At 46.1% G+C, this 26022-nt stretch overlaps 8 protein-coding genes and 1 pseudogene across 9 annotated transcripts; 3 read left to right on the top strand and 6 right to left on the bottom strand.

Moving 5' to 3' along the window:
- The first annotated feature begins 1070 nt into the window (after nucleotides 1-1070).
- On the top strand, nucleotides 1071-4109 carry GCG54_00015641 (annotated as a pseudogene). The gene is made up of 3 exons: nucleotides 1071-2260; nucleotides 2295-2389; nucleotides 3184-4109. Coding segments are annotated over exons 1-3 (2211 nt in total).
- A 137-nt stretch (nucleotides 4110-4246) lies between these two features.
- GCG54_00015640 (uncharacterized protein) lies at nucleotides 4247-5572 on the bottom strand (the record flags this gene model as incomplete). Its single annotated transcript, XM_045415418.1, has 2 exons — nucleotides 4247-4480; nucleotides 4535-5572. The coding sequence occupies 2 exons, from the start codon at nucleotides 5570-5572 to the stop codon at nucleotides 4247-4249; spliced, it is 1272 nt and encodes a 423-aa protein (XP_045256162.1).
- A 1647-nt stretch (nucleotides 5573-7219) lies between these two features.
- Nucleotides 7220-7723, bottom strand: GCG54_00015639 (Prefoldin subunit 1; the record flags this gene model as incomplete). The annotated part of the gene is made up of 3 exons (XM_045415417.1): nucleotides 7220-7382; nucleotides 7450-7616; nucleotides 7694-7723. The coding sequence occupies 3 exons, from the start codon at nucleotides 7721-7723 to the stop codon at nucleotides 7220-7222; spliced, it is 360 nt and encodes a 119-aa protein (XP_045256161.1).
- A 4904-nt stretch (nucleotides 7724-12627) lies between these two features.
- Nucleotides 12628-13504, bottom strand: GCG54_00015638 (Alkaline ceramidase 3; the record flags this gene model as incomplete). The annotated part of the gene is made up of 5 exons (XM_045415416.1): nucleotides 12628-12732; nucleotides 12834-13003; nucleotides 13061-13175; nucleotides 13229-13294; nucleotides 13370-13504. 5 exons carry the CDS (start codon nucleotides 13502-13504, stop codon nucleotides 12628-12630), a joined length of 591 nt encoding a protein of 196 aa, XP_045256160.1.
- Nucleotides 13505-13521: 17 nt separating this feature from the next.
- Nucleotides 13522-14047, bottom strand: GCG54_00015637 (Alkaline ceramidase YPC1; the record flags this gene model as incomplete). Its single annotated transcript, XM_045415415.1, has 3 exons — nucleotides 13522-13761; nucleotides 13833-13871; nucleotides 13943-14047. The coding sequence occupies 3 exons, from the start codon at nucleotides 14045-14047 to the stop codon at nucleotides 13522-13524; spliced, it is 384 nt and encodes a 127-aa protein (XP_045256159.1).
- Nucleotides 14048-15525: 1478 nt separating this feature from the next.
- GCG54_00015636 (uncharacterized protein) lies at nucleotides 15526-18354 on the top strand (the record flags this gene model as incomplete). Its single annotated transcript, XM_045415414.1, has 3 exons — nucleotides 15526-15700; nucleotides 15812-17307; nucleotides 17398-18354. 3 exons carry the CDS (start codon nucleotides 15526-15528, stop codon nucleotides 18352-18354), a joined length of 2628 nt encoding a protein of 875 aa, XP_045256158.1.
- A 130-nt stretch (nucleotides 18355-18484) lies between these two features.
- On the bottom strand, nucleotides 18485-19582 carry GCG54_00015635 (putative 26S proteasome regulatory subunit p28; the record flags this gene model as incomplete). Its single annotated transcript, XM_045415413.1, has 6 exons — nucleotides 18485-18535; nucleotides 18608-18702; nucleotides 18757-19008; nucleotides 19085-19187; nucleotides 19261-19484; nucleotides 19528-19582. The coding sequence occupies 6 exons, from the start codon at nucleotides 19580-19582 to the stop codon at nucleotides 18485-18487; spliced, it is 780 nt and encodes a 259-aa protein (XP_045256157.1).
- Nucleotides 19583-20107: 525 nt separating this feature from the next.
- GCG54_00015634 (Pre-mRNA-splicing factor prp46) lies at nucleotides 20108-21550 on the top strand (the record flags this gene model as incomplete). Its single annotated transcript, XM_045415412.1, has 1 exon — nucleotides 20108-21550. One exon carries the CDS (start codon nucleotides 20108-20110, stop codon nucleotides 21548-21550), a length of 1443 nt encoding a protein of 480 aa, XP_045256156.1.
- A 175-nt stretch (nucleotides 21551-21725) lies between these two features.
- GCG54_00015633 (Origin recognition complex subunit 1) lies at nucleotides 21726-24078 on the bottom strand (the record flags this gene model as incomplete). The annotated part of the gene is made up of 4 exons (XM_045415411.1): nucleotides 21726-22450; nucleotides 22504-23135; nucleotides 23191-23627; nucleotides 23677-24078. 4 exons carry the CDS (start codon nucleotides 24076-24078, stop codon nucleotides 21726-21728), a joined length of 2196 nt encoding a protein of 731 aa, XP_045256155.1.
- Between the last annotated feature and the right edge of the window lie 1944 nt (nucleotides 24079-26022).

The raw sequence follows: 26022 nt of genomic DNA, 5'->3' as shown, positions 1-26022 counted from the left end.
GTGCGTGGAAGTTGATGCTACCAAAGAATGCGGGATGGTGGGGAGCTGGAGGACGGATTTGGCGGATTGTTGGGGGAGCTAAGCTGGATGAGGGAGGACCCTTGGAGAGAAAAAATTGGCGCTAGCGCACGGGGTTTCTCTGGAATAGGCCGACGACCCTTGAGCAGATAGAGCGATACGCCGGAACGATGCAGGCTCTGAGCCCTTGTTGAAGTATCTGCTTATTATCTTGTACGCCGGACGGTTTACCCTTCAATAGTTAGTGCAATCCTTGCGGGACGTGTGACGAAAGTTCTGCTAGTATTTCGCACTCTCTGTGCTTCTTGGACCATGGGAGAAGAGCACCAGGAGGCGCACTTTTCAGGCGCCTCAAACTTGATATGCCAAGGTACATGGCCCCCCAAGGTACTTAGTCACTTGTTGCAGGTTCATGTACGCAGTAGTGCTCGGCCCGTGAGATCTGATCATCCATCAGCAACGACATCAGCTGGACTGGCGCGAAAACAGCGTCTCTCGAGCCTGAACTAGGTACTTCATGAGTACTGTGATCAGAAGAACGACCACGTGAGGTGTTATCAACCTCGTGGTGCTATCACACAGCTATCCTAGCACATAATGCAGGTCGGCGGGTAACACTCCCGTTGTCCGTCCCACGCTGGTATACGTGCAGCCGATGAGTGCATTTGGTGTTGCACTAAAGTGGGTACTGACAAACGGGATGTGTGTCAACCCCGTTACTTCAATATTCTGAGTATCTACGTATCCGTAGGCACTGATTGCATATGACGCGTCCTGAGTACTGATGATCAGTTGCTGACCTAAGACTGCTACATTATCAGCATGCTTTGCCTAGGAGGTATTGCCCACCAAGCACCTACCTACAGTTATCCCTGGAGGAACCTGAAGCGGAGCCTAGTTTCGATACCACATTGCCTCAAGGTTACAACTACATCGCAGCTATCGACATCACGTTATTCACCCCCCTCACCCTCACCACGTCCTGTGCAATCTTACGGACTTTATTATCTCAATGGAAACAGCTTGATCTTATCATCGTTGACGGTTGGACCATGGCCGATCTTCTCCTCGATCTGCTCGATCTGCGGCAGACCCATGGGACTGATCCAAACCCAACCTCAAGGACGACTAAACTTGAATATTTGACACATCTCGCTGAACAGAGTCCGGCGGCGTTGGTTTCCACAGAGCCTCAATCACTCGCTCAGTCATCTCAGTCGCTTCTTCTTTCTCTCCAAGGAGTCTCCAAACGCTCTCACAGATCTGTCATCGATTCGGCCTCGCACCACGCCGGTCTAACCCGCGCTCTGCCTACTCTTGTCGCTGACACGGCTGACCTACGCAATGCAATTCCTAAGCTCGACTCAGAGGCGTTGCGCTTCTCAGCCATCTACAGCAAATCCAGTGATAATGAAGATTTGGTCGAGAGAAAGCGCGCCCTGCTGTTGCTCCGCAATGAGGAGCGACTGGTCGATGTTCTGGAACTTCCCACCCTGCTTTCTTCGGCCATCAACACGGTCCCAGCCAATTACGCGTCCGCTCTGGATTTGAACGCTCATATTCGAAGACTTCACGCCTTGTATCCAGACTCCCCCTTGGTGAATCTGGTTTCTGAACAAGCCGATGAAGCCATTGTCAAGATGACGGCCGACCTGATCACGGCCCTCAAGTCCCCCGGACTCAAGCTAGCTGCCTCTTTGCGGACAGTCAGCTGGTTGAGAAGAGTTCTCCCAGACATTTCTCCCATGAGTTCCGCCAGTCGTGATTCTCAGGAGCACGCACTTTCATTGCTATTTCTCTGTTGTCGTGTGGCTACCTTAGACGCCACCCTTGGTGCTTTGCAACCCCTGCGGGAGCTCGCCGACGAAGAGAGGCATAGACAGCAAGGCTCCAGTTTACAGTCCTGGTCAGGGGGGCAGCAGACGGAGAAGTATCTCAAGCGCTACGTCGAGATTTTTCGCGAGCAAAGCTTCGGCGTCGTTTCCATGTTCAAGAGCATCTTCCCAAACGCCACGAGTCTGCCGGACGAGCCGGATAACGACTTGGAAGATCCATTTCAACCACTGCCACCGACGCTGGCAACCTTTCCTTCGCATCTTGTCGAGATGCTTCTGGAGACTTTGGCAGCATATCTTCCAGTCATCAAAGACCAAGCTGCTCGAGACAGCATCCTGACCCAGGTCTTGTACTGCTCAGGCAGCTTAGGCAGACTTGGGGGTGACTTCGGCATGTTACTTGCTAGGTTCGGGGAAAACAACCAACGAGTCACCAAACAGTCCGAGTGGATCGACATTGTCAAGCGCCACCGTTTGCTATCAGGCCGTCTCGAGTCTGTCATTGGAGACTACAAGGGGCAAGGGTCAAAGGAGTTGTAAGGAGCCAAGCAGACGGGTTAGCTTTCTTTCACTCTCCACCTCTGCTTGGGGCGACGCACTGAGGGTCGGAGAGCGCAGGATAAGATGGACGGCATGCCCGACATGCCAGGGAGAGAAACCATTTCGTCATCTACTTCATGGAGCTCACGCTATATGCGTTGAGGAAAACATCAGTAAACGTCATGCATTATCATAGTACGTATCAGGCGAGTCTATAGAGATAGATGTTTAAACTACGTTACCCTGCATTGGGAGCATTCAGAGGTGTGATTTCACCCTGGAGACGGGGTTTCGGTTCCCAGGGGCGAAAAAAAAAAAAGAAAAAACCGACCTAGTTGCATAACATGAGTATATGCGATAAAGGTGTTTACTCCAAGATGCCGAGGAAAGTTATCACACACGGCGCCCCGCCTTGAATCGGTTGGCACCTGAATGGGCTAGTGAGCATTTACTTTGTCTAGTCATCGGCTATAGGAATAAAAGTCCTTGGCTGCGCACCTGCGATACTGTACGAGGCATCCTCCTGCCAGTCAAACCCATGGTCCAACACCCTCATCCCGACAATATGGCTATAAATTGCAGTAGAAATTTCCAATAAATTCCCATCGCTGGTGACAACGCGCATGCAGGCGTAACAAGCGACTACAACGGTAGCTTTTCCACCAAGCGCGATCTGTTCAGACTCTCATGTCTCAACAAACCATTCCACGCCGGTCAAAATCTTGTGAGTCTTGCTCCCATTTGTCTACCGTGCTTTGGTCCTCAACGCCAGTGCTCACCCTGCGCGCAGCTCGGCACTTCTTCGCCGGATTGGGCTCAGGAGTCGCCTCGGCCGTCCTTCTTCAACCTCTGGACTTGCTCAAGACACGAGTGCAGCAGTCCGGCCATCGAACCCTAACTTCCCATCTCAAGGAAGTGGCCGCTTCGCCTGACAAATTTCAAACCCTCTGGCGTGGTACTGTTCCCTCAGCACTGAGGACGGGTCTAGGGTCAGCCCTCTATTTCACTTCACTCAACTCTTTCCGCCAATATGTTTCCCAATCGCGCCTCCTCGGCCTCGACCAAGCTACAAGCCGAGTGTCTCACTCCTCGTCCTTACCGACTCTTGCGCCATCGGCCAACCTCATTTCTGGCGCCGTCGCTAGAACCTTTGCCGGCTTCGTCTTAATGCCTTTGACCGTCATCAAGGTTCGGTATGAGTCCAATTTGTACTCGTACCGATCCATCCTCGGGGCTTCGACCGATATTTACAGAAATACGGGCTTCCGGGGATTCTTCGCCGGCTTCGGCGCCACTGCTGTGCGCGATGCCCCCTACGCAGGCATGTACGTATTGTTTTACGAGTTATTGAAAAGGCGACTGAGCGATGTTTCATCCCAGAGTCGGCCGACACGGAGCTCTATAACAACCTCTCACGCGACGTTTGTCAACTTCAGCTCCGCCATCATGGCTGGTGCTGTTTGTTCCGTCATTTCCAATCCTTTCGATGCCGTTAAGACAAGGATACAACTCCAGCCATCCATTTACCGAAACATGTACCAGGCTTGCCGCAAGATGCTTGTGGAAGAGGGCGCACGTTCCCTTCTAGACGGGGTCGTACTCCGAATGAGCAGGAAGGCAATGAGCTCGGCTTTGGCCTGGACAGTTTATGAAGAATTGATTAGAAGAGCTGAGCGCACCTGGACCTCCGACTTGACGACAAGAGTAGAGCCCTAGCTTTGCGCGCACAAAATGCGCTTGAAATCTCACCTCAATCAACGAAAAACACAAATACCTTGGACGTCATTGTCTGATACTATATACCATGATCAACGCGCCGGTAAATCGATCTCCTCGCCATTGACCTCCAAACATCATGCCGGCTTAGCTCCTGCGAGGTACATGAGCAGCGCTGGGGACTTGCTCCTCTTACGGTCATTCTTCTTTCTGACCCACTCAAATTCCGGCTCATGCCGATGAGACTTCTTGTCTTCAATCTCCAGCACTAGCTTGGATGATCGCTTCTCACGGAGCGCTCTAGTGTGCCTCCAAAGGGTATCTTGCTCCCACTCGGGTACCCAGCGCTTTATGAGTACGTAGTCAGGGTCCTGTGAGATGTGAGCGGACGCATTTCGAAAGAATGAGACTTTTAGGTCACTCACAGTATCCAACTCCCACTCCACCCGATATGTCCTCAGTGTCTCGATGGACAAATGCTTTCGGGCCATGCGTGTGTATGTCGGACGTTGAGCAGCCACAAGGGCATGATCGACTGGGGCGGGCTTAGGCTTTGGCGGTTCTGGGATCTTCTCCTTCTTCAGAATCGCTGCAATCGCCCTTTCGTCCAAGCCCGACTTGATCAAATCTTCTTGGAGACGTCTCTGGTACTCTCTCTCTCGGTCCTCTCTCTCCTTCTTCTCCTTAGCCTGACGGTCGAGCTCCTTCTGGCGCTCTTCCTGGAGTCGTCTCTGAAATTCCTTTTCTCGTTCTTCCTTCTCTTTCCTTTCCTTTGCCATGCGGTCCTGCTCCTTCTTCTTGTACCGCTCCACTGCGTCGGAGGCTTCCTTGTCCCGCTTCTTGGCTTCTTCGGCTAGTCGCATCTCCTCTTCGTACTTTTGCAGTTCAATTTGAGTCTTGAAGCGCTTCTCCTCCGAAGCACGAGCCTCCCTGCCACGAATGTCATCTAGGTCACGCTTGGCACGCTGCAACTCAGCCTCTTCTCGGTACTTTTGCTGGATACGCCGTTCTTCCTTTTCTCGGTCCTGGCTGAGCCTAAGCTCTTGCAGTTCCTGACGAGCGCGTTCGGCCTCGTACTCCTCGCGAGTCATGTAGGAGGATGATGGTGACCGAGAGTGGGAGTGAGAGGGAGCTCGAGAGTGGGAGCGGTGACGGTGGTATGTCTGAGGGCGGTGGTCATCGTCTTCGTCCGACGAATGCTCATTGTAGATACGGTTGTTTATGATAACCGGTGCCGGTGCTGCGCTGCTGGTGGGTGAGGAGCGCCGGTCCCGTGAGCGAGATCGAGTGCGCGCAGATATGATGGTGCGCTCTGGAACGAGATGACTAGGTTGCGCAGCGCTCGGGTAGTAGCTTCGAGGTCTTGGCCTTGCCTCGACGTAATGGACGGGTGACGGCGAAGGAGCACGACGACGAGAGACATGAATGTCCAGCTCGTCGTCATCAGAGTAATAGCTGCTCATGACGTCTGGAGATGACGAACGAGAAAGACACACAGGTTAGGGGGATTGGGTCGAATGGAGAGGGGGACAGTGTCAGCGACGGACGCTGAGTAAATAACGGGGGCGGCGCGTGGTGGCGGATAAGGTGGAAGGAAAGGGGAATAGGATAGGGGGGTTTTGGGGGCGGGCAGGTGAGTTGGTGGCTCTTTATGCTTTCCCTGGCTTAGGGCATAGGAGCCGACGAGATGCCTCGCGCAACATGCCGGTCTGCTTACATGAAGAGGTTGGGTTGGCCAGTCTGTCCTAAGGCGGAGAATGAAAGACCTCAGAAGGGCAAGAGGGGAGGAAAGTGCTCACAACTGCGTGCCTTAGGTACCAGAGAGGTGGCCGGGGTCGGGGCCATGGCCGGGGCCGGGGAGGAGGAGGGGTTACAGTTGGAACAGCTGCAACGGTAAGCAGGCAGACACAGATATGGAGATCGATGTACCATAGTCGTATCGTCCTGCCATTCCATGGGGTTAGGTAACTGGTGAAAGAGCGAACTTTGGCAGACAGGACAAATGACTATCGGCGTTTCCTGGCCAGGGGGCTGACTATACTGGCTGGTGATTCGTCGGTTCGTCCGCGGTTACACGCTAATTCGCCATGCCCTCGTTCGTCTCCACACAGGCTAACCGCTAGCACTCTAGACTCCTGCTGTAGGGCTGCACAGCTGCTGACGGTGTGGGCCCATCTTCCACGGGTGGCTCGAGCTTCTTGGGGGCCGGAACGCCGTGGTTCCACTGTTCGGCTTCTCGTCGGCGCCAGCTGTAACTGGTCCGACGCCGGCGGTCTAGCAGTCTATGCCATGCTTAAACCATTTTATCACGGCTGAGGATGGTGGCATGGGGACGGGGCGGGGGGACAAAAGGAACGCATGTACTGGCAAAGATACCTGCCTAAGCCCGGTCGACAAAATACGCACCCTTCCTGCGTCACCTCACTATGCAGGGCTAGCCCGGCTCGCGTACCCATCAATGGCATCTGCCTAGTTAAGCTTGCCCGCTGCCTGGGAGTCTTTTCTGCGTCAATCTTCAGCTCCAAAAGTTCACCCTGCCACCTCCCCCTCCCCACACTAAGGTAGCCTCACCGTATTTTTGCGACGCCCCCAGCTTTCGGGCAATGCTCTTGAGTTGTCCTATTTCTGTCCCAAAGGTGTCAGCCATCATGCATAAACAACAGTCATGAAAGATGGTGGAGGCTACTGGAACTGTTCAACAGGCTAAATCACGTCTGTCGTGCAACGCCCATCCGGGTCTCAATACCCCCAGAAGGCCAGCGCTCGGCCACATATCACCACACGCCAACGTCCTCAACACATGAGTCGAATGGAATTTATCTATAGGACTTGAAAAGGGCTCTGAATGACGCAAGTGCCCCCGGCTGACAGCAGGATCGGCTCGTCGTGCCACCGAGTTCGACTTGGCCTGGTCCATCCACTGCGATGATGAAGCCGGGACACCTGAGGTCGCTATGGTGCGACGCGCAAGTTCCCACCACCAACAATGCAGCTAACGCAGGGTCTTGAAACTTCTGCTCAGTACCCACGTTTCTTCCTACGATGTGCACGTTGGGATTACTGAGTGCCATCCTTCACCACCAGATCGAACGAAGCATGCATTCCTTCATTCAGGACTGCGCCTTGAGCATCTGGTCAATGTGCTGCCGGCTGTTCTTAAAAGTCGTCTCCAGGTAGTGCAGCTTTTGACTCAGCTTCTCGACTTCACCCTCCTTCTCCTTGATCTGACCCTCCAGTTTTTCCGTCAGTCGCGGAGTGGGTAGCGAGACAAACCTTTTCCGCCCCCGAGCAAGCACAGTCAGCAGGGTTCATTTCTTGCTTCTCCGAAATTTACACGTACATCTTGCCAACACCTTCAAAAACGCTTGAGTTGGGAGGTAAAGTCGCCACCTCATCCAAGGTCAGGCGCACCATTCGCATCTCCCGCTGCTTCGCTGTCATTTGCGTGCGCGCCTGGCCAATTTGCTGCTGGGCCGCGATGGCCTGGCTCTCGATCTCACGGATCAACTGCGTGCGACGAGGGGGGGTGAGCCTGCGAGCTTTCCTATGGTTCTCAACTTCTTCGGGGCTCTAGGCATGCCTACCTTTTCAAGTGCTTGGTTCGGAATCGACATTTTGGCTGGTGCAATTCTTGGCATGTATGAGAGTATGTCAGATGTAGTCTGGTCGTGGGGAGAGAAAAAGGGAAACCGGGTAAGTCGCGATAGCGGCCGTTCTGTCCAGTTGATGAAGAGACGAAGACCCTGCGAGTGCTGTTGGATAGTGCCAGGTGCCTGCATGTACAGTGTATTCATTAGCACTCATTTGCGTTTGCCTTACCCAAAACCCCTGTCAGTGCGCAATTTATTGCCCCTCTACGCCACTTTTGCCTATTCGTACGTGCTAACGCTAAAAACGCGTTAATTAATATGAATTATCATATAAATTAATTATTAATAGCTTTAGAAGACCTTTTTTTTGCTAGAATCTATATACTATCCTTCTTTTCGTCCTTATAAGGTTAACTCCTCTTAAGTAAGTATATTAAGGTACTATAGGAAGCTAAAACTATTACTAACTATATTAATTTAGGGCTTATAATATTATTATTATCTATTTAGTTAGTATTATTAGTAAATTGATATATATTATTATAAAATCTAAGTATAAATTAACTATTAGTATTATTAATAAACCTCTTTTTACTTTATAATATTTATATAACTATATCCTATCTTCTAGTAGTAGAGTACTTTAAATATATTAATACTAGAGATCTTATTATTAAACCTATCTAGTAATATAAAATATATATAATATAGCCCTCTTACTGTTTATCCTCCTCGCTAATACTATATTTAATTAAAATTATACTAATATTATAGAGTAGATAATATTAAGGCTATTAAGTAGTAAGTAATAGGTTTAGCTAAAGAAGTTATTACTTATCTACTACTTTAATAATAAATTAATTATAAAACTTATTAAGTGTGATATTATAATAGTTTAAATCTATTATTAATAATAAGAGGTATCTAGAGATATACTAAAACTATATTAACTAGTAGGTTTTAGGTATTATAAGATATTATTAATTTATAAGGAGGTGATCTTTAAGCTCTTATATAATAAGATTAATTGCTATCTTAATAAAGTTTAAGGTTTTCTTATAGAAGAGTTTAATTTATTTATATCTATATTAGTAATCTCTTACTACCTTAAAAAGATCTAATAAAAGAAAAAGAAGATTTAGTATATTACTTAGTAATAAAACTAGGCTATATAAGAAGTATATACTATATTAATTTATAACTATACTACTAATATATTTATTTTTATTAATAAGAGTAGTATTAATTATTAAAGTAGTACTAGATATATAGGTTAGGTACTAAAAGGTATAAAGCTATTAAAGTAGAATATTATAAAAAGAAGTATATAGTATTATATCTTACTAGCCCTCACTATTAATAGTCTTCTTAATTATATTATTTATCTTAAATATATAGATACTAATAACTTCTTATACTAAATTAAGAACTTTATATTACTAAAGATAGGGAAGTTTCTTAGCCTAAAGTTAGTCTTAATTATAAATAATATAGTATAGTATAACTAAAAGTAGTTAGAGGATACTTATTAATAGTATAGCGTTAAGTTGCTATATTTACCTATATACTTATTAGATTTTAACTCTATTAAGGTATTCTTTAGTAACCTTAAAAACTACTTATAGAAGTAGTATATAAAGTATAAATAGATTAAGGTAATAGATACCTTTTTTATAGACTTTCTTTATAACTATACCCTTAAAGTAGCTAAGAATACTAATACTATTTTATATTACTTTTATTACTATAGTATTTATATTGAAATAGATAGAGATATTAATAGAGAGGAGAGCTTACTATAAAGTTAAGTTTATAGCTATAGTTATATTTAACTTTAATACTATTAAAAGCTTTTTTACTTAAAAGAATATAATATTAATATAAAATAAAAACAATCTAATCTTAATAGTTAGTTAGCTTTATAACACTTTAATTATAATATGTTTCTCCTCAGCTATAGTATTAGAGGTATATCCTATTTATTAAATAAATTACTATTAGTTATTAAGGTTAAGATTTTTATATTTATATAAAGAAGTAGGAAAAAACCCCTCTCTACTTATTAAAGCTTACTATTATTATTATTATTATTAAGTGATTAGGTAAGAGAAGTAGTAGGAGAGTGAATATTATTAGTTACTTTAATTAGAGGGTCTTATTTAATAGTATTAGCTAGAAGTATTATATTATCTAAAAGTATTACATTATCTACTTAAAAATCTATTAGCTTTTAATATTATAAAGGGGTAAGTATAAACTATAGTTAGTTATTAAATCTATAATATTTTACTTAATTAGGAATTATTTAATTTTACTTCTAATTATCTCTATAATACCTATAAGGATATTATTTTTATTAAACTAATTAGTTAGTGCTTTTTAAAGGGATTTAAGTTAGAAATAAGCTTATAGAATAGTATTAAGAGTAGTAGAGAGATTAATATCCTATTTAGTATCTTTAGTCCTTTTTATTCTTTATAGATATTTTAGATATTTATAGAGAAGTTATAGCATAAACTTAATCTAAGGAACAAGTAGAGAGGAGGATAAAATTAGTAAATCCTACTTCTTAATACGTAGTAGCATTAATAGTAGTCTTATTAGTAGTAGTGTTAGTAATAATAACTAAGTAGGAGCATAATAGTTATAATAAGGATAAGTTAGCAGCATAAAGTTATAGAATAGTAATAGTAATAGCATATTAACCTAGTTTATAATATAAAGGCTAGAAGAGAGTAAATTAAGCTTATTAGTATTACCTCTACTACTTCTACTACTATTTACCCTTAGTATAACCTCACTCTATAGCTTAGATTTACTCTTATAGAAGTAGTTATTATAGCATAAGGTTATATTAATAATAATATTCTCTAGAGGCTTATTAATAGTTATTTCTCTATTAGCTATAGCTTTAGCTTAAACTATAAGATATTATTTATAGATCTAAAGATAAATAAGTAGGCTTAATAAGGTAAAAGGATAAGTAATATAATAGTTACTAATAATATTATTATAATTATTAAAGTACTTAACTTCTAACTTATACTTATAGAGAACTTAGATTGCTTAGTATATATCTTAGGTTTTCTTCTATCTTAACTTACTAGTTAATAATAGGTTACTCTATTACTTCTATTAATATAATAGTCTACTAATATTACTAAATCTAATAGGAATAAGCTTAATAAAGTTATTATTCTAATATAAAGTTTATAAGGTTATACTAAGTTATAAAAGCGTCTTAATAGAGTTTTAAAGTAGTATTACTCTAACTGAGGGGGTTATTTAAGTAAAACCTATACTAGATAGCACTAGAGATAACTACTAAGACTTATAATAATAGTTTATAGAGATTAATATATACTAATTAAGTAGTTTTAATATAATAAGAGTAATAATCTTAACTTATAATAACTTATTCTTCTTTTTATTATTCTTAATAGTATTACTAATCTATCCTTAGTACTTAAATAGCTATAAGTCCTAGTTATTAGGCTTTTAGTAGTTAATATAGAATATCTCTTTAGAGAATATAGCCTAATAATTTAAGCTAAAGAGGAAGGTAACTTAAGTAGAGTTAAATATAAAAGAGTGATTACTATACTATAAAGTGTACTTATAGTAGAAGTTTCTAATTATATTATAAATAATATATTTAGCTTAGTTATCTATATTCTCTTATTTAATCTCTTTAACTTTAATATTTAGTTATATCTTAATATTATTCCTAGAAATCTTAATCTCTATATAAACTTAAAGTTCTATAAGAGGTAATAATAGTAGTAATAGTTATAATAGAGGTAGTAATAAATATTCTTTAAAGGGATTATTCTCTTTAATAGTAAGATTAATTAGTAGCTTTATAATAATCTTAATAATAGCTTTAGTAATAGCCTTAATAATAGCTTCAGTATTATTAACTTCTAGCTATTATATCTCTTTAACCTCACTAGTACTATTATCTATTACCTCTAACGTTAATAAGTTATACTATTTATCTATAAAGTTTATTTATAGTTAAGGCTATTAAGTAATAACTTTAATTATAGGTTTATATATATTATTACTAGTATAAAACCCTCTTCCTCTTATATTTACCCTATCTTAAGAGTTCTAATTACTATTATACCCCTTATTAATTAAGCTAGTTTTACCTCTTTTAAGGCTAGTAGAGGAGTTTGCTATCCTTTTTATAGTTAGCTAGGGGCTCCTTATTATAGCTATCTTATTAAAAGTAATACGTTTTAGGTTAGATTAAAGTTAATATAGCGTAAGCTCTCTCTTACGATCTTCTTCTTAGAGAACTAAAGTAGGTAGGAAGGATTTTTATATTACTAGTCTTATTAGTAGAAATCCTAGTTTTAGGGAGATATTCTCACTTTTATATAACGTTACTAGCCTTAATAACTGTACTAGTTATATAGAGGCTAGATTATCGTTATTCTACTCTAGTATTATAATATTATACCTATATTACGCTTTAAATAGTATCAAAAAGCCCGAATTACGTTAAGAAGCATATTAATTAATATTAGTAGCGTTGTCGTTAATAGTAAAAAGTGGCGTGGAGGGGTAATAAATCGCGCACTGACAGGGGTTTTGGGTAAGGCAAACGCAAATGAGTGAGGTAATCAAGCATGCGGCGGAGGCACGTCTACCTTTCCTGCCCCTTAAGCCGCTGAGGTAATCGCCCGCAAAACATCATCCTACCAGTTGATTGCGATTGGAAAAAATCATCTGCATGTTCTATGGCGTGTGTCCACTAGCTCTCTGTGATCATCCTATGTGTCGGCGTATTAGCCCCCAAATGGGTACCTATCGGTCCTTTGTACCACCATGGGTTGGTTGTTCTCGTGGCATTGTCGACTCTCGTTTGCGAAGGACGCATGCTTTGAGTTATTTTTACTCGACCTTTTTGGCTTTTACCACTACAGGAATTGAGGATATTGACCTAGGCCATACCAGCCTATACTCGTCTTCTCGGCCTTCGAGGCATCTTCGTAGCCATATGCCCCACGTGATGTAGTAATAAGCTGGCGCATAGTTAGCTCAGGCGCTTCAATCGCATTCTGCCCTCAAATGCCGGGGTTAACGGCGCATACCTCCTGAAAAAAAGGTCAGTTACTGGACAGACATGCAGCAGAAGGGGGTATCTACCAAGACCTGTCATCAAATGCCACCAAGCATGACCCTCGAGCAACGCACCCCAAGGAAACCCAAGTTGGCGCCGTAACCTCCTGATATGGCTGCACAGAAAATTGTCTAGGTTCCAGATGAGAAAGCCAGTGAGAAATACGCCGAGTCCTATGCATCAAAGTTAAGCATGATTCATCGATTCAAAAGAATCGGCCAACAACAAACCGGTGGCGACCATGATCCACATGGTTTTGAGGACACTGCTAGCCTTGGCACTGTTCCTTTTAACGAGAACCGGTCTCAATTGTGTTTCCATCACGTACAAGCTCCGAAATACTACCTGTATAGGACTCAGCAATAGTGTCAAGCACGACGCAATGGGTCAAGTATCACCGTAGCTGTCAACGCCGCATAGCAGCTCTGATGGAAAACCGGGTCTTTTGTGACGTGATAGTATGCCTAACAATAGCGATATTAGCCAATGCCCGTCACTTCTCGTGAACGCTAGCTGTGTCACCGCAGGACATGACATACCGTAATAAAACCGGCAAGAAGCGTCAGACCGCAGCCTAATAAAGCGGAAAACCGACCTGATCTTGAATACGAAAAGGTAGCGAAAACCATGAGGCACGTGGTGTAAATCATGGAAAGTTCGTCGATAAGCTGCATGGGATCTGAGACAGTCGTCAGTGCAGGGTTGGCGATGTGTGAGCACGGGGCGAGCAGTAACAAGAGGGGGCTGAGTAGAGAATGAGGAGCAGGGTGGAAGACGCCGTACACTTGAGTGAGGTGTGGAAGGCAGTTGAACCAAGTCCGACGGTGATATAGCCCATGTAAGCTATAAGAAATATGCGTGGGTGGTCTTGTGATATACAGTTGTGGATTCCCTTCAAGCCCAGCCACATGAAGAGAAGGTTCGTAAACGTCTGTAAGGCAGAATTCTGCATTAGAAAAAGTCACGCTCGCAATTGATCCATGAATTAAAATGTCAACTCACATTGCAAACTTCGGCGCAGTAGTACGACACGACATAGTCCTTGAGAGGGGTGAGCCAAATTTGAGAGCGGCATTGCGGCATGCCTATCCGGCCTGGGAGTCGCCTCATACCTCTTCGCAAAAGTTCAAAGTGGACGTCTTCTCGCCCCAAAAGCCATCTGTAGTGCCGTCATTGTAGGCCAGGCGCAAAGCCTGGAACAGCGGTGCCGCCGCCATCGACTAGTTTGTATGTCGATAGAATCAAGTCAAGCGAGCGGTGTCGTTCGAGTGTCGGGCACAATTAAGGTGACCGGGGAATAGCTCTCCCGAGCTGTCGAATCGTCCACAGCTGCAAGTTTGGTGTGTTGGCTACAGGGGCTTTCCCGAGGAAGTTTTGACGGCTGGGTCAAAGTGTCCAGTGGTTTGAGTTGTTGGGCTGAACCAAATACACCGAGCGACGGCGAGGAACTGCGACTTCGAGATCAAGATGTCAGAGAATGGGAGAGAAGAGTATCAGCAGAGAATACAAGAGGGAGAAAATATCGTGCTACTCCGGTCGAACCGGAAGCGATGTCACGTGAGTGCAAATGAAGTTGGCCGGCGTCAGCGGCAGAGCAGGACCTGAACGGTCCAGGTAAAGAACGTGAGGTAAGACTCGGACGGCTCAGTGAGGGGACGCTCGTTCAGATCAGAGAAGTAGGATTGGGATAGATGGTAGAGAGGAGAAAGTCATTGGTTATGGACAACTCGGGACATAGTCCGCAGGGGGGTTCCAACGAGTAACGTGTCTATTCAGCCAGACCAAATCGGCGGACTAAGTAAGGCACCTTGCCAGGTACCGCACTTTTGAGAAATGTAGGAAGACGAGGTCAGGTTGGCACCTGTCCAAGTGTCTGGTCCTTGGACGACAAGGTAATCCGAGCCAGGTCCGCGTCCGCGTCCGCGCCCGCGCCCGTTGCTGCCAATTGCCAGTTAGGTGGGTTCCGCATGTCGCAAGCACGACTCGGGTTGGCTGCAGCTGTGGCATTATCAGTACCAACTGACGGGCTTGTGCGACGAGTCCGAGGCTAGGTAGGTAAGAAGGATGACGTCGAGCAACGGCATGTTGGCTTACATAACCAGACACGTTGAGTCGGCAATCGGCAAGATACGATAATCGGGTATTCACGAGCACCGAATAGAAGTTATCCGAGATAGACGGATATGCACTTAGTAAGTAGCAGGTGGTGTTTAAGGTAATGCCAGATATGTCGCAATACGTGGACCAAAATGCATGCCTGACGTACCCGAGCTATGTAGTAGCTTAACTCAGGTGCGCATCCTGCAGGGCACCCCAGCTACACCCACGATTCGTTCAACCTTGCCTTGGGTACAATCATCTGGGCAATGTTCCACATAAGATCTAACAACATCGGACACCCGCCAACCCGACATTGCTCCGGTTCCCTTGCATACCACGGTCCTTACAATCAAACAGTCCAACACCGGCACCCAAACCGCCTGTCAGCTTCCTAAATACAGCTTGAAGTCGCGCCACTGCCTCGTCGGTCGACTTGTCGCGTTCAGACTTGCGTGCCCCGTTCGATTGGCCATCTTTCGGCCCGTACTTCAAACCCGAAATGTCCATGCCGGCCGCATTTCGCAACAGCCAACAGGCCTAGACGGTTCAAGTGATATCGTTGTGATACATACTCACATCCGCATCAGGCTCCATCATGACAGCACCCGCTAAATCGTCACGATGGGGTTCGTTCCTCCAGCAGGCCGTTGCCGGCGTTGAGGCCCGCCTCGATAACATCCTGGCAGAGGGGGAGAATGGCTCCCTCCAACAGCCAGGACAACCCCCTCAACGCCCTGCCACTCCTTCCAGAGGAGAGCCGCAGCAGATTGGTGAGCCACACACTTATTCGTGGGCTGGTGACGCTTCGCCTGAATCTTGCATCGATTGCCTTCCCCCTCTGCGATACTTCAAATTCGGTTGCTGACTGCTCCTTGACATAGGGCCATCCCGATCCTCAACCAGCAGCCGCACGAATGACCGCCTACAAGAGCGCTTGGCGAAAGCCATGGCATCCAAGAATCCTCAGTCCTCCGATGCTCGCGGCGCCACGTCAGATTCTCACAGCGCCAGACTGAGCGGTGAGAGCGCGCGTTGCGATGCTATTACTCCTCAGAGCGAGCCTGCCTCCGCTTCGAACATCGCCTCCGCCGCTCTCCCTGCCGCTCCCCACGAGTCCAACCCGACGTCTGGAATCAGCCCGGAATCTGGGATAGCAGACCAAGTTCACGACAAACCTGCTAAGATGCAAAAGTTGCAGCAGAGCCAAGGCTTGCCGAGTATGATACTTGGCGAATCTGAGAGCACACTCCAGAACACCACCTCTGCCAGCACTTCCGCTGGCACTTCCGCTGGCACTTCCGCTGGACTACTTGGAATGCCCCTGACCAAGCCCAGCGCAAACGGTATTGCACACAATTTCGGCACTAAATGCAGCCATTGTGTCCACCTCGAGGCCCGGGTAAAGTCGCTGGAAGCTAGCTGCGAGCAAGCAGCGAAGGAGCAACAAGAAGAAATACATCGCCACGTTGAACAGTTCGAGGCTCTGCAGGCAAAAGTGCAATTCTTGTCAAAAGAGGCGACTGACGTTGCTCGAAAGTCTGCTGCAGAGGCCCCGGCTGGGAGTCAGGAGCAGAAATTGGCTGAGAGAGATGAAAAGATTGCGCTGCTCATGGAAGAAGGGCGAAATTTGGCAGCCACTGAACAGAAGCACCGGACCATCATCAGAAAGCTTAGATCCCAGATTGTCAGTGATGAAAAGGCGACATCAGAGTTGAAAACGCGGTACGAAAAGACGACGGCGGACTTGGAAATGTTGCGGTCGAGAGCCAGCCGGGTAGAGGAGCTCGAGCACTTGAATCAGGAGCTGCAAATTCGCACTAATTGCATGCAGGACGACCTCAATGCCTTGCGTGCCGGGGCGATCGCCGATAAAAACACAATAGAGAAGTTGCGGGCGGATCTTCAGAAGGCGACGGACCAGGCAAACTCAGCATTCGCGAAAGCTAACGAAGAAGCATTGACTATGGAGAAACGTCGAGCAAAGGAGCTTGAAGACACGATAGCTGCCTTGCAGGTAGAGAAGACTTTGGTTGCTGACAGAGCGAAGGCTAGCGCCGCCGAGGCGGAAGAAAAGGCTTCACGTGCGACGGAGCGGGCCCGCATCACGGAAGGAGAGATGAAGGCGGAGCTTCAGGTCCTAGAGGGCAAGCTGGAGGCAATGCGTGCTTTGGCAGAGGAGGCTTCTTCTGGCGCGGTGGGCGATTCTCAGGCGAAGCTACTGCGGCAGGTGGAAACCTTGCAGACTCAACATGCGATTGCTGCAGAAAATTGGCAGGGGATCGAAGCCAGCCTGCTCGCTCGACTCAATAACCTGGAACGGGAGAGAGACGATGCCTTGCGAAGGGAATCCGAAATGAGAAAAAAGGCTAGAGAAACCGTAAGACTCTCCATTGATAACGTTCAACCCACCTCTTTTACACAGGACGTCTTGCCTCGCAATGGACTGCGAATACTGACGTCCCCACAGGCGACTCGATGCAAGCGTCAAGATGAGGAGATACAGGAGCTCAAGAACAAATTCCCCAACTACCAGCGGGATGCTGAGGCATATCAGTCTCGCATCGATGTTTTACAACAACGAGCAGATGACGCCGAAGCTGCGCTTGCGCGGGCAAAACTTGACTCAGAGAAGCAACACGCGGCGTGGAAGGCAGAGAGGACCGAGTCTGAACGCAGACCATGGCTCGAAGATCACCTCTCGAACTCGATGTCGAGAATGCAGAGCAGGCCAGATTCGCCTCTTCTATCTGTTCCAACCCGTACTTTGAGCAATGATCTACTCATGCTACAAAGTGCCTCAGGAAAGAGCCGCAAAATTTCAACCCCCACGAGTGGAACAGACGGTGTTCACGAAGGCTCTTCTCCAGGAAGACGATTATCTGCCCATCCCCCCTCGGCGCCATTCTTTGCATCCGGCGCGCCGAGCCTTCCAGGTTCAACGTTCGTCCCATCCTTTGACTTAGCACCAGACTCGCTGCCTACGCCAACATCGCACGCAGGCGAGAAGGACGATCTATTCGACGGTGTAGAGACGACCTCTTCACCAAGGCAGATGATGCAAGATATGGTGTCCGTATCAACTGTTGGAGCGGGTCCCTCGGTCCAGCTCGTCGAGAGGATGAGTGCCGCGATCCGTCGACTTGAGGCTGAAAAGGTGTCATCGCGTGAGGAGCTTGCGCGAATTTCCGGGCAGAGGGATGAGGCAAGAGCAGAGATAGCCGCTTTAATGAAAGAGATGGAATCCAGTAAGGCGGCAACAAAACGGGTGGCTGAGCTGGAAGGCCAGGTCGAGGACATCAATTCCAGGTACCAAATGACGCTAGAAGTACTGGGTGAAAAGAGTGAGCTGGTGGAGGAGCTCCGCGCTGATGTGCAAGACGTCAAGGCCATGTATCGCGATTTGGTAGAGCGCACGGTCAGGTGACGAATTCGGCTATATTCTGGGCTAAGCATGTAATAGTCCGCATAGGAATGATGAACATGATTCTGGTGCGAGTTTGTTTGGACTGTGTTAATCACGGCGTCACAGGTGGTGGTAGTGTGGCCTCCTTGGTTCAGAGGTCTATGCCTTCCCCTTCGGCGGCACGTTCGATGTAACGGCGAACCTGCGACAAGACCGGTTTAGTTTTGGGGCACAGTTCGGGGGGATGGGGATAGTCTAGGGCCATACAACCTACCTCTTTATCTGGCGCCAAGTCAAGGGCCAGACAGCCATCTTGGTCCTTTTTACCATAGTCTGCACCAGCCTTCAGTAATGCTACAGCTGCGTCGCCTGGGAATAGAAATGTTAGGTAGTGGATAGAAGAGTGGCATAAGTTACACAGACCGTGTCCTTCGGCGACGGCATGGTGCAAAGCGGTGTACCCCGAAGTGTCGGTGGCATCGAGAGGGCTTTTGTTGTTGACGAGCAGCTTCATCATAGGGATTGAGCCCACGGCCGCGGCCCGGTGAATAGGATATTGGCCACGCTTGTCACGAACTCTAGTGGACGCCGGGGGATCATGATTGAGGAGCATCTTAGCAACATCCAGGTTGTTTTTGGAGGCGACAAAGTGAAGGACGCTCTGCCCGTTATGGTCTGTGAATTGCAGAAGGGGCATCAGCCACTACGGCCAAGACGCAGGCAAGACGGGAGATCCAACAGGCATACGTACTTTTCAGGTTCGCGTCAGCGCCCTTCTGCAACAGCAAGTGAACCAGGCCCTCGCCATCCTTGATGCTGGCAGCAATCATCAATGGCGTCCAGCCACTGCCATCCTGCATAACGAATGTGAGTCAAGTGAACTAGTTGATACCACAACCTAAGGGAGTAGTTGGATGGGAACCTGACCTGAATGTCCGGGTTGAAGCCACGTTGCTGCGCGAGGAGGATGACGATTTCGGTGCAGTTGGAAGAAATGGCCCAGTGTAGTGGCAGCCTACCGTCATCGTCCTCACGAAAAGCAAGCTTTGGGTCCGTCTGGACGTTATCAGCCTCGCTATTCCGACATCTTCGTGAATGCGTCAAAGAGTTAAAGTACCCTGAGAAGTGTCTCTGCAATTGAAACTGCCCAGCTCGTCAGGGATGAAGCAAACTACTGCGAGCAATGATTCCTACCTCTGCTCTCACGCGCCGCCGAATGAAGTGGAAATTTATCTCGAGTATCGTCCATGGTCCGGGTCCAGTCCTCGAGAGAGATGGTTCGCTAGAATACAACGACACGGCCAAATGAGAGTTTGAAATACAAATGAAAAAGGTTACAAAGCTGGACTCTACGTTAGAATCACAGCGGGATGACGTTGAGAGCCATACTTAGATGTAGGCAGAAAGGTATCTCACCGTCGTGCAGTGCCGTAGGTACAGTGCACCTTCCTCCAAGGTGGGTGAGGTAGGTATCTGGTACCATGGATGGGCAGATTGTGGGGCTGAACACACGCCAGTGAGGTGTGTACAGTATAGACAGGCACAAGTTGCCGATAACCGCACTGTGTGCATCAATTCGAAAGTGTCGTGGCGTGTGTGAGGCTCACCAATCAACATAGTCCGTGCGCTGCATGGGACGCGCTCGGCGAGGCTAGCTGCTAATACCTTATGTCCTTCGTACCGAAATCGAAACTTAGCCTTTCTAACAACCATCGACCCCCCAGAGCTACGAACAACCAACGAGTCCTCGGAAGCCCCGGGATCCGTATTCAAAATGGACTTCGCTGTCTCCGAGTCCAGCGTTCCAACAAACTCAAGTCTTGGAGAGTTGCTTGATGGAAACCACAAAGCGACCAAGTCCTTCTACTCAAATTCGCCAAGCGCGCCAACGAGAAAGCGACAGAGGACTGACTTGGCCGAAACCACAATCGAGGCTTTTGACGACAAGGACCCCACCGAACGTCGCTTCCGGCTGGAATATGCCACCGTGCAACAGCTCCCAGCATCTCTCGCCGCCAAGCAACCAGCTGCTTCTAAGTCGCGCAGAACCAAGCCGAACACCAACGCTGAACAAACCCTCGTACGCCAACGATCCGTCCAAAAACTTCTCGAGGGGCCAGCCGAGTCTACAAAGCTCACGAAAGCCACTCATTCATCCAATGGCTCGTCTCCGCATCTGTCTTCTGAGCCCATGAGCCTTGCGCGGGCCGGGTCGTCAGCATCACAGAATGGCAAGCCCGAATGGCATCCTCCTTGGAAGCTTATGAGGGTCATCTCAGGCCACTTGGGCTGGGTGCGAAGCTTAGCTGTTGAACCTGGAAATAAGTGGTTTGCCAGCGGCGCGGGCGATAGGACCATCAAGATTTGGGACATCGCTACAGGATCCCTCCGCCTCACCCTGACGGGTCATATATCGACAGTTCGTGGCCTTGCCGTAAGCCCGCGCCACCCTTACCTTTTTTCTTGCGGTGAGGACAAGATGGTCAAATGCTGGGATCTTGAAACCAACAAAGTCATACGGCACTACCACGGTCATCTGAGTGGCGTATACACTCTTTCGCTTCACCCGACACTGGATGTGCTGGTGACGGGAGGTCGAGATGGCGTCGCGAGGGTATGGGATATGCGAACTCGAAGTAACATACACGTCCTTTCGGGCCACACTGGAACCGTATCGGATGTTAAGTGCCAGGAGGCCGACCCCCAAGTTATCACTGGGTCTCTTGATGCAACCGTGAGACTATGGGACTTGGCTGCAGGCAAGACCATGGGGGTCCTTACACATCACAAAAAAGGCGTCAGGGCCTTGGCTACACATCCTCAAGAGTTCACTTTTGCCTCTGGTAGCACAGGGAGCATCAAGCAATGGAAATGCCCCGAGGGAGCCTTCATGCAGAATTTTGATGGACACAATGCCATCATCAATACTCTCAGCGTAAACCAGGAAAACGTTCTCTTTTCCGGCGGCGACAACGGCTCGATGAGCTTCTGGGACTGGAAGACGGGCCATCGCTTCCAGTCGCTGGATACCACAGCGCAGCCAGGGTCCTTGGATGCCGAGGCGGGGATCATGAGCTCAACCTTTGATCGGTCTGGACTGCGGCTTATTTGTGGCGAGGCAGACAAAACAATCAAAATATGGAAGCAGGATGAAAAGGCAACTCCTGAAACGCACCCTGTACTGTGGCAGCCGACGCTTGCACGACGCAAATATTAGTGCGAAATGGTTCGGAGGGGAGCTTACCTTACAGGGGACATCAGTATAGGATGGGACAACATTGGACAGACTCAGAGCCAGTGGAGGGCCCGGACACACGAGGAGGGATTAATAGATACCCGCTGCTTCTGCTATTTTATCGCCGTGCCAGTGCATCGGCGTGGGGGTGACTGAATTAGAAAAATAGACCAAGGGCCTTGACCTCGCCGTCATCTCGGAACGCCATCTTGAGTTCCTCGTCTCCAACTGCGAGGCGCATCTTACTCGGTCTCTCGGCCCTCTGTGACTCCAGGACAATGATGCCTGCGCCAACCAGTTCCATTGCCGCATGGCGAAGTCCCATGGCTTCCATTACCCGAGCACTCTCCCTGCTTGGCGCCAAATCGATTCCTGACGAGCCACTTACTATGGCCGCAACAAGGCCTGGGTCTAGGCCTCCAGTGTCGATTTTCATTATGCGATACATCTCGTCCATAACATCGCCGAATGTTGTCTCAACAGTGCCGTTTCTTTGAATTTTGACCAGCAAGGCACTCAGAAGCAATTTGGGTGCGAACGCCAACGAACGCAAGTACTGCTGTATCGGATTCGTAGTGGCTTCGCCAATGGCTTTTCTGATGATGTCCACGGTGACCTTTGCCGTTGTTTGATTGCCAGTTCTACGTGGCTCTCGACTAGTCATGTCGGGCCCGGCACGGGAATCGGACTCGGCGAGTTCGACGGCTCGTCTACAGATGTCCAAGGCTCTCCGGGCATCACCGCTGACAGAGGCCACCTTTCGACTGGCAAAGCCAATAGCATCCGGGGAAACAAGGTCCCCGGGTACTCCCTCCAGCCTGGACTGTATAATTTGAATCAGTTGCTGGTGTGTGTACCCCGGAAAGGTGATTCTTGTAAGGCCTGAACACTTATGTGAGCTTTTGGACGGACGGATGACATCCTTGACGACCTACCTATGCGACTGCTAATCTTGTTGCTGAGGGTTCTCTCAGGAAGGTCCATGGTATTGGCGACAGCTAGAACGATGAGCCTACTGTGCCGGAGTCCTGGCCAGTTGAAGAAGTTATACATGACGCTTTGATTTCTCGTGACCAGTTGGTCCAGCTCGTCCATGAGGACAACACAAGGCGTGCGGCGAGGGCTGGGGTTGTTAAACTCTCGTTCTAGGAGGTCGATGGCTTGCGATGGGCTGACACGTTCCCCCTTTAACGCCTCCCAGAGAAGGCTGTATGATTGGTGGGGGTCAGTGATTTTCATGCCATTGATTTCAACGAAGATGAAGTCGTCCAACTCGTCCGCCCTTACATTGTCTTCGAGACGGGATATAACTTCACGAACGGTCGCTGTCTTACCAGTTCCTGGTGTACCGGCGATGTAGATGCAACTTCCACTCCCATCTGCAATCGCGACTTCCAGATGAGAATAAACCGTGGCAAACTCATTCTCTCGGCAAGGCAGATTGGATGGAACGGATGAAACGTGTAGCTGCGATCGCGCTAGCTGGAATGGCGATGATTGAAGGCGGTTTGGGGATAGTTTTCGAGTGCCCAACGGTGTGAACTCTAACGTCTTCTTCACCACGACACTGAACAGCAAGTTAGCTTCATCGGCGACGAAGATGCGCAAGCAACTTTACGAACCGTTTCCGTGATGATGGTGTCGTCACAAGTCGATCACTTCCGCGGGGCGTAGAAACATCCGGCTTGGTCGTCCGTTTCGGCGTCGCTATGTTGGCAGTGCCCTCGGGAAGAGCATATGATTGTTCCGGTGTCGATTCCCTTGCGCCCAGACGCCTCGTTGTCGACTTGGTGTGGGATTTAGCAAACTGTATGAGGTTATGTACGCCTTGGTCGCTGGCCTGATAGATATCCTCCCATACAAATTCATCTGTGTATGCTGCTGTCCTTGTGTTGCATCCACGCCGGCAGATGAATACCTTGCCGTAGTCAGGCGAGGATCGAGGCACCTTTCCGGATGGATACTGTTGGGCAAATTTGCGCGGAGAAAGAACAATGGCTTTGCCATTTATAGCAGCTAAGGGATTGACGTCCCATGAAGGGGAGATATACAGCTCATTCTAATGAAAGTAAGCCTCGGTATTGATATGCACTGAACAGACAACATACAGGCAGAAAGTCTAGCCTCTTCCTCTCTTTGTTGCGTATCTCTCTTTCCGTGGAGAACCACATGAAGCTTGCCGCCTTCTCCCCATCGTCGTCCTCGACGAACTCGCAAATGATAGCAACCCAGGCTTCTTTCGATCCCTCAGCTTTGAGGAGCACGCAATCGCCAATAAAGCACTGAAAAGTACCGAGGCCGGCACCAACTATCCGCGATCCGCTGACTATTCTCTTGCGTTTCCGGGGGGTGTCGCTTTCCTTAACCATGTCGGGAGATTTCGTAGTGGCACGATCGTACAGCCATTTCCACGGAAGATCTTCGACGCCAAGTTCGTCGTCGGAGTCATCTCTCGCGACACCCGTGGGCTTGCGCGCCGGACGCCGATTTGCGCCGATGGAAGCAGCCATGAGGTGCCCACATGAGGTGTTTTAGAGGCTTCCGTGGCGATGATGTCTATGGTGCCTGTGTCTGCCACCTCTGTCAGTATGTTATTATAATTGAGGATATAGGTACTGTATAACTTAAGGGGAATCTTATTGCACACCCCCGCCCCGCCCACTGCCACATCCCTCTGTGGCTAAGGCAGGTGCGCTGCCAGGTGCCAGCCTTTTCAGTCGCACCTGCCTAGCTAAGGTAGTTGCACTTGCCCGCCTAGCTTGCTGCCCTACCTGCTATACTAGCCCTACCTACTATACTAGGCCTACCTACTATACTAGCCCTACTAGCTGTACTAACCCTACTAGCTATACTAACCTTACTATACTAGCTATATTAGCTATACTAGCTCTCCTCTCTAGGTATACTTACTAAATAGAGCTAATATTACTAATAAGCTAAGTAGGTAAGTATAATTAATAGAGTAAATATAACTAGTATAAATAAGTATTACTAAGTAGTAACTAAGTAAGTATAACTTTAGTAAGTATTAAGATAAGTAATTATTACTAATTAATAGTATATTTAATTAAATTATAGAGAGATATACTAATAAATAAAATAGAGGTATATAATAAAAATTATCTAATTTAATATATTTAAGATATATTATATAAGTATTAAGAGAAATACTTAGTATTAGTATTAAGTAAATTAGACCTACTAAATAGCTATATTTAAGAGACTTTTATTATATATCTCTACTTTACTTATTATTATATCTCTCTATAGTTTAAATAAGTATATTACTAATTAGTAGTAATTACCTATTTTAATACTTATTAAAACTATACCTATTTAGTTATTACTTAGTAATACTTACTTATATTAGTTATATTTATTTTACTAGTTATATTTATTTATTTAGTTTATTAATAATACTAGCTTTACTTAATAAGTATACTTAGAGAGGAGAGCTAGTATAGCTAGTATAGTTAGTATAGCTAATATAGCTAATATAACTAATATAGCTAGTATAGCTAATATAATTAGTATAGCTAATATAGCTAGTATAGCTAGTAAGGTTAGTATAGCTAATAAGGCTAATATAGTAAGTAAGGCTAGTATAATAAATAGAGTACTAAGCTAAATAAGTAAGTATAACTATTTTAGCTAAATAAATATAACTAAAAAGGCTAGCACTTAGTAGTATACTTATTTTAGCTATAGAGGGATATAGTAGTAAATAGAGTAAATATATATAATAAGATTCCCTCTTTATATTTATAATATTTACTATAAATTAATACTACTTTTTTATATCTTTATTTATTATACTTATTAATAAATAACTATAAAGAATTAGAATTATAGTATTAAGTATTAATATTAAGCTATTATTAAGCCTCTACTAAGGTTTAACTATATTAGTTAGCTAAGCTTTAAATATAGGTGCTATAATTATTTAAAGAGGCTAACTTACTTAATTAATACTTATTAGCATAGTTATAAGCGTATTTAAGGGCGTAGTATATACGCCTATATAGTATAAGGTTATAGATAGGCTTATATTATAATAAAAAGTAATAATCCTAAGCATTTATAGGTATTTAATTATATAGATAATAATAAAGGAATAGATATATTATAATAACTCTAGCTATTATTATTTATAGGTTATATCCTCTAGTAGGGAAAAGTGAGGAGAAAGATAACCTAAAATATAACCTACTAAACTGCTAATTATATAAGGTGCTTATATAACTATATATATATATTATATAATTAAAATTATAGTTATAGGTAATAATAAATAAAGCATTTTTATATAAGGTTTAANAAGGTTTAATACTATAAACTTTATTAGTTTATTTTATATAGAATATTAAAGTAAGTTAAGCCTTATTATTATTCTTATATTATTATTATTATTATAAAAGAATATTATATATTAATATCCCCCCTTAAGGTATATA

This window comes from Colletotrichum gloeosporioides, assembly GCF_011800055.1.
Source record: "Colletotrichum gloeosporioides strain Lc1 chromosome Unknown consensus_119, whole genome shotgun sequence".
Classification (NCBI taxonomy): domain Eukaryota; kingdom Fungi; phylum Ascomycota; class Sordariomycetes; order Glomerellales; family Glomerellaceae; genus Colletotrichum; species Colletotrichum gloeosporioides.
The sequence above is the reverse complement of the archived record's forward strand: the minus strand, read 5'-3'. Positions and strand labels throughout refer to the sequence as shown.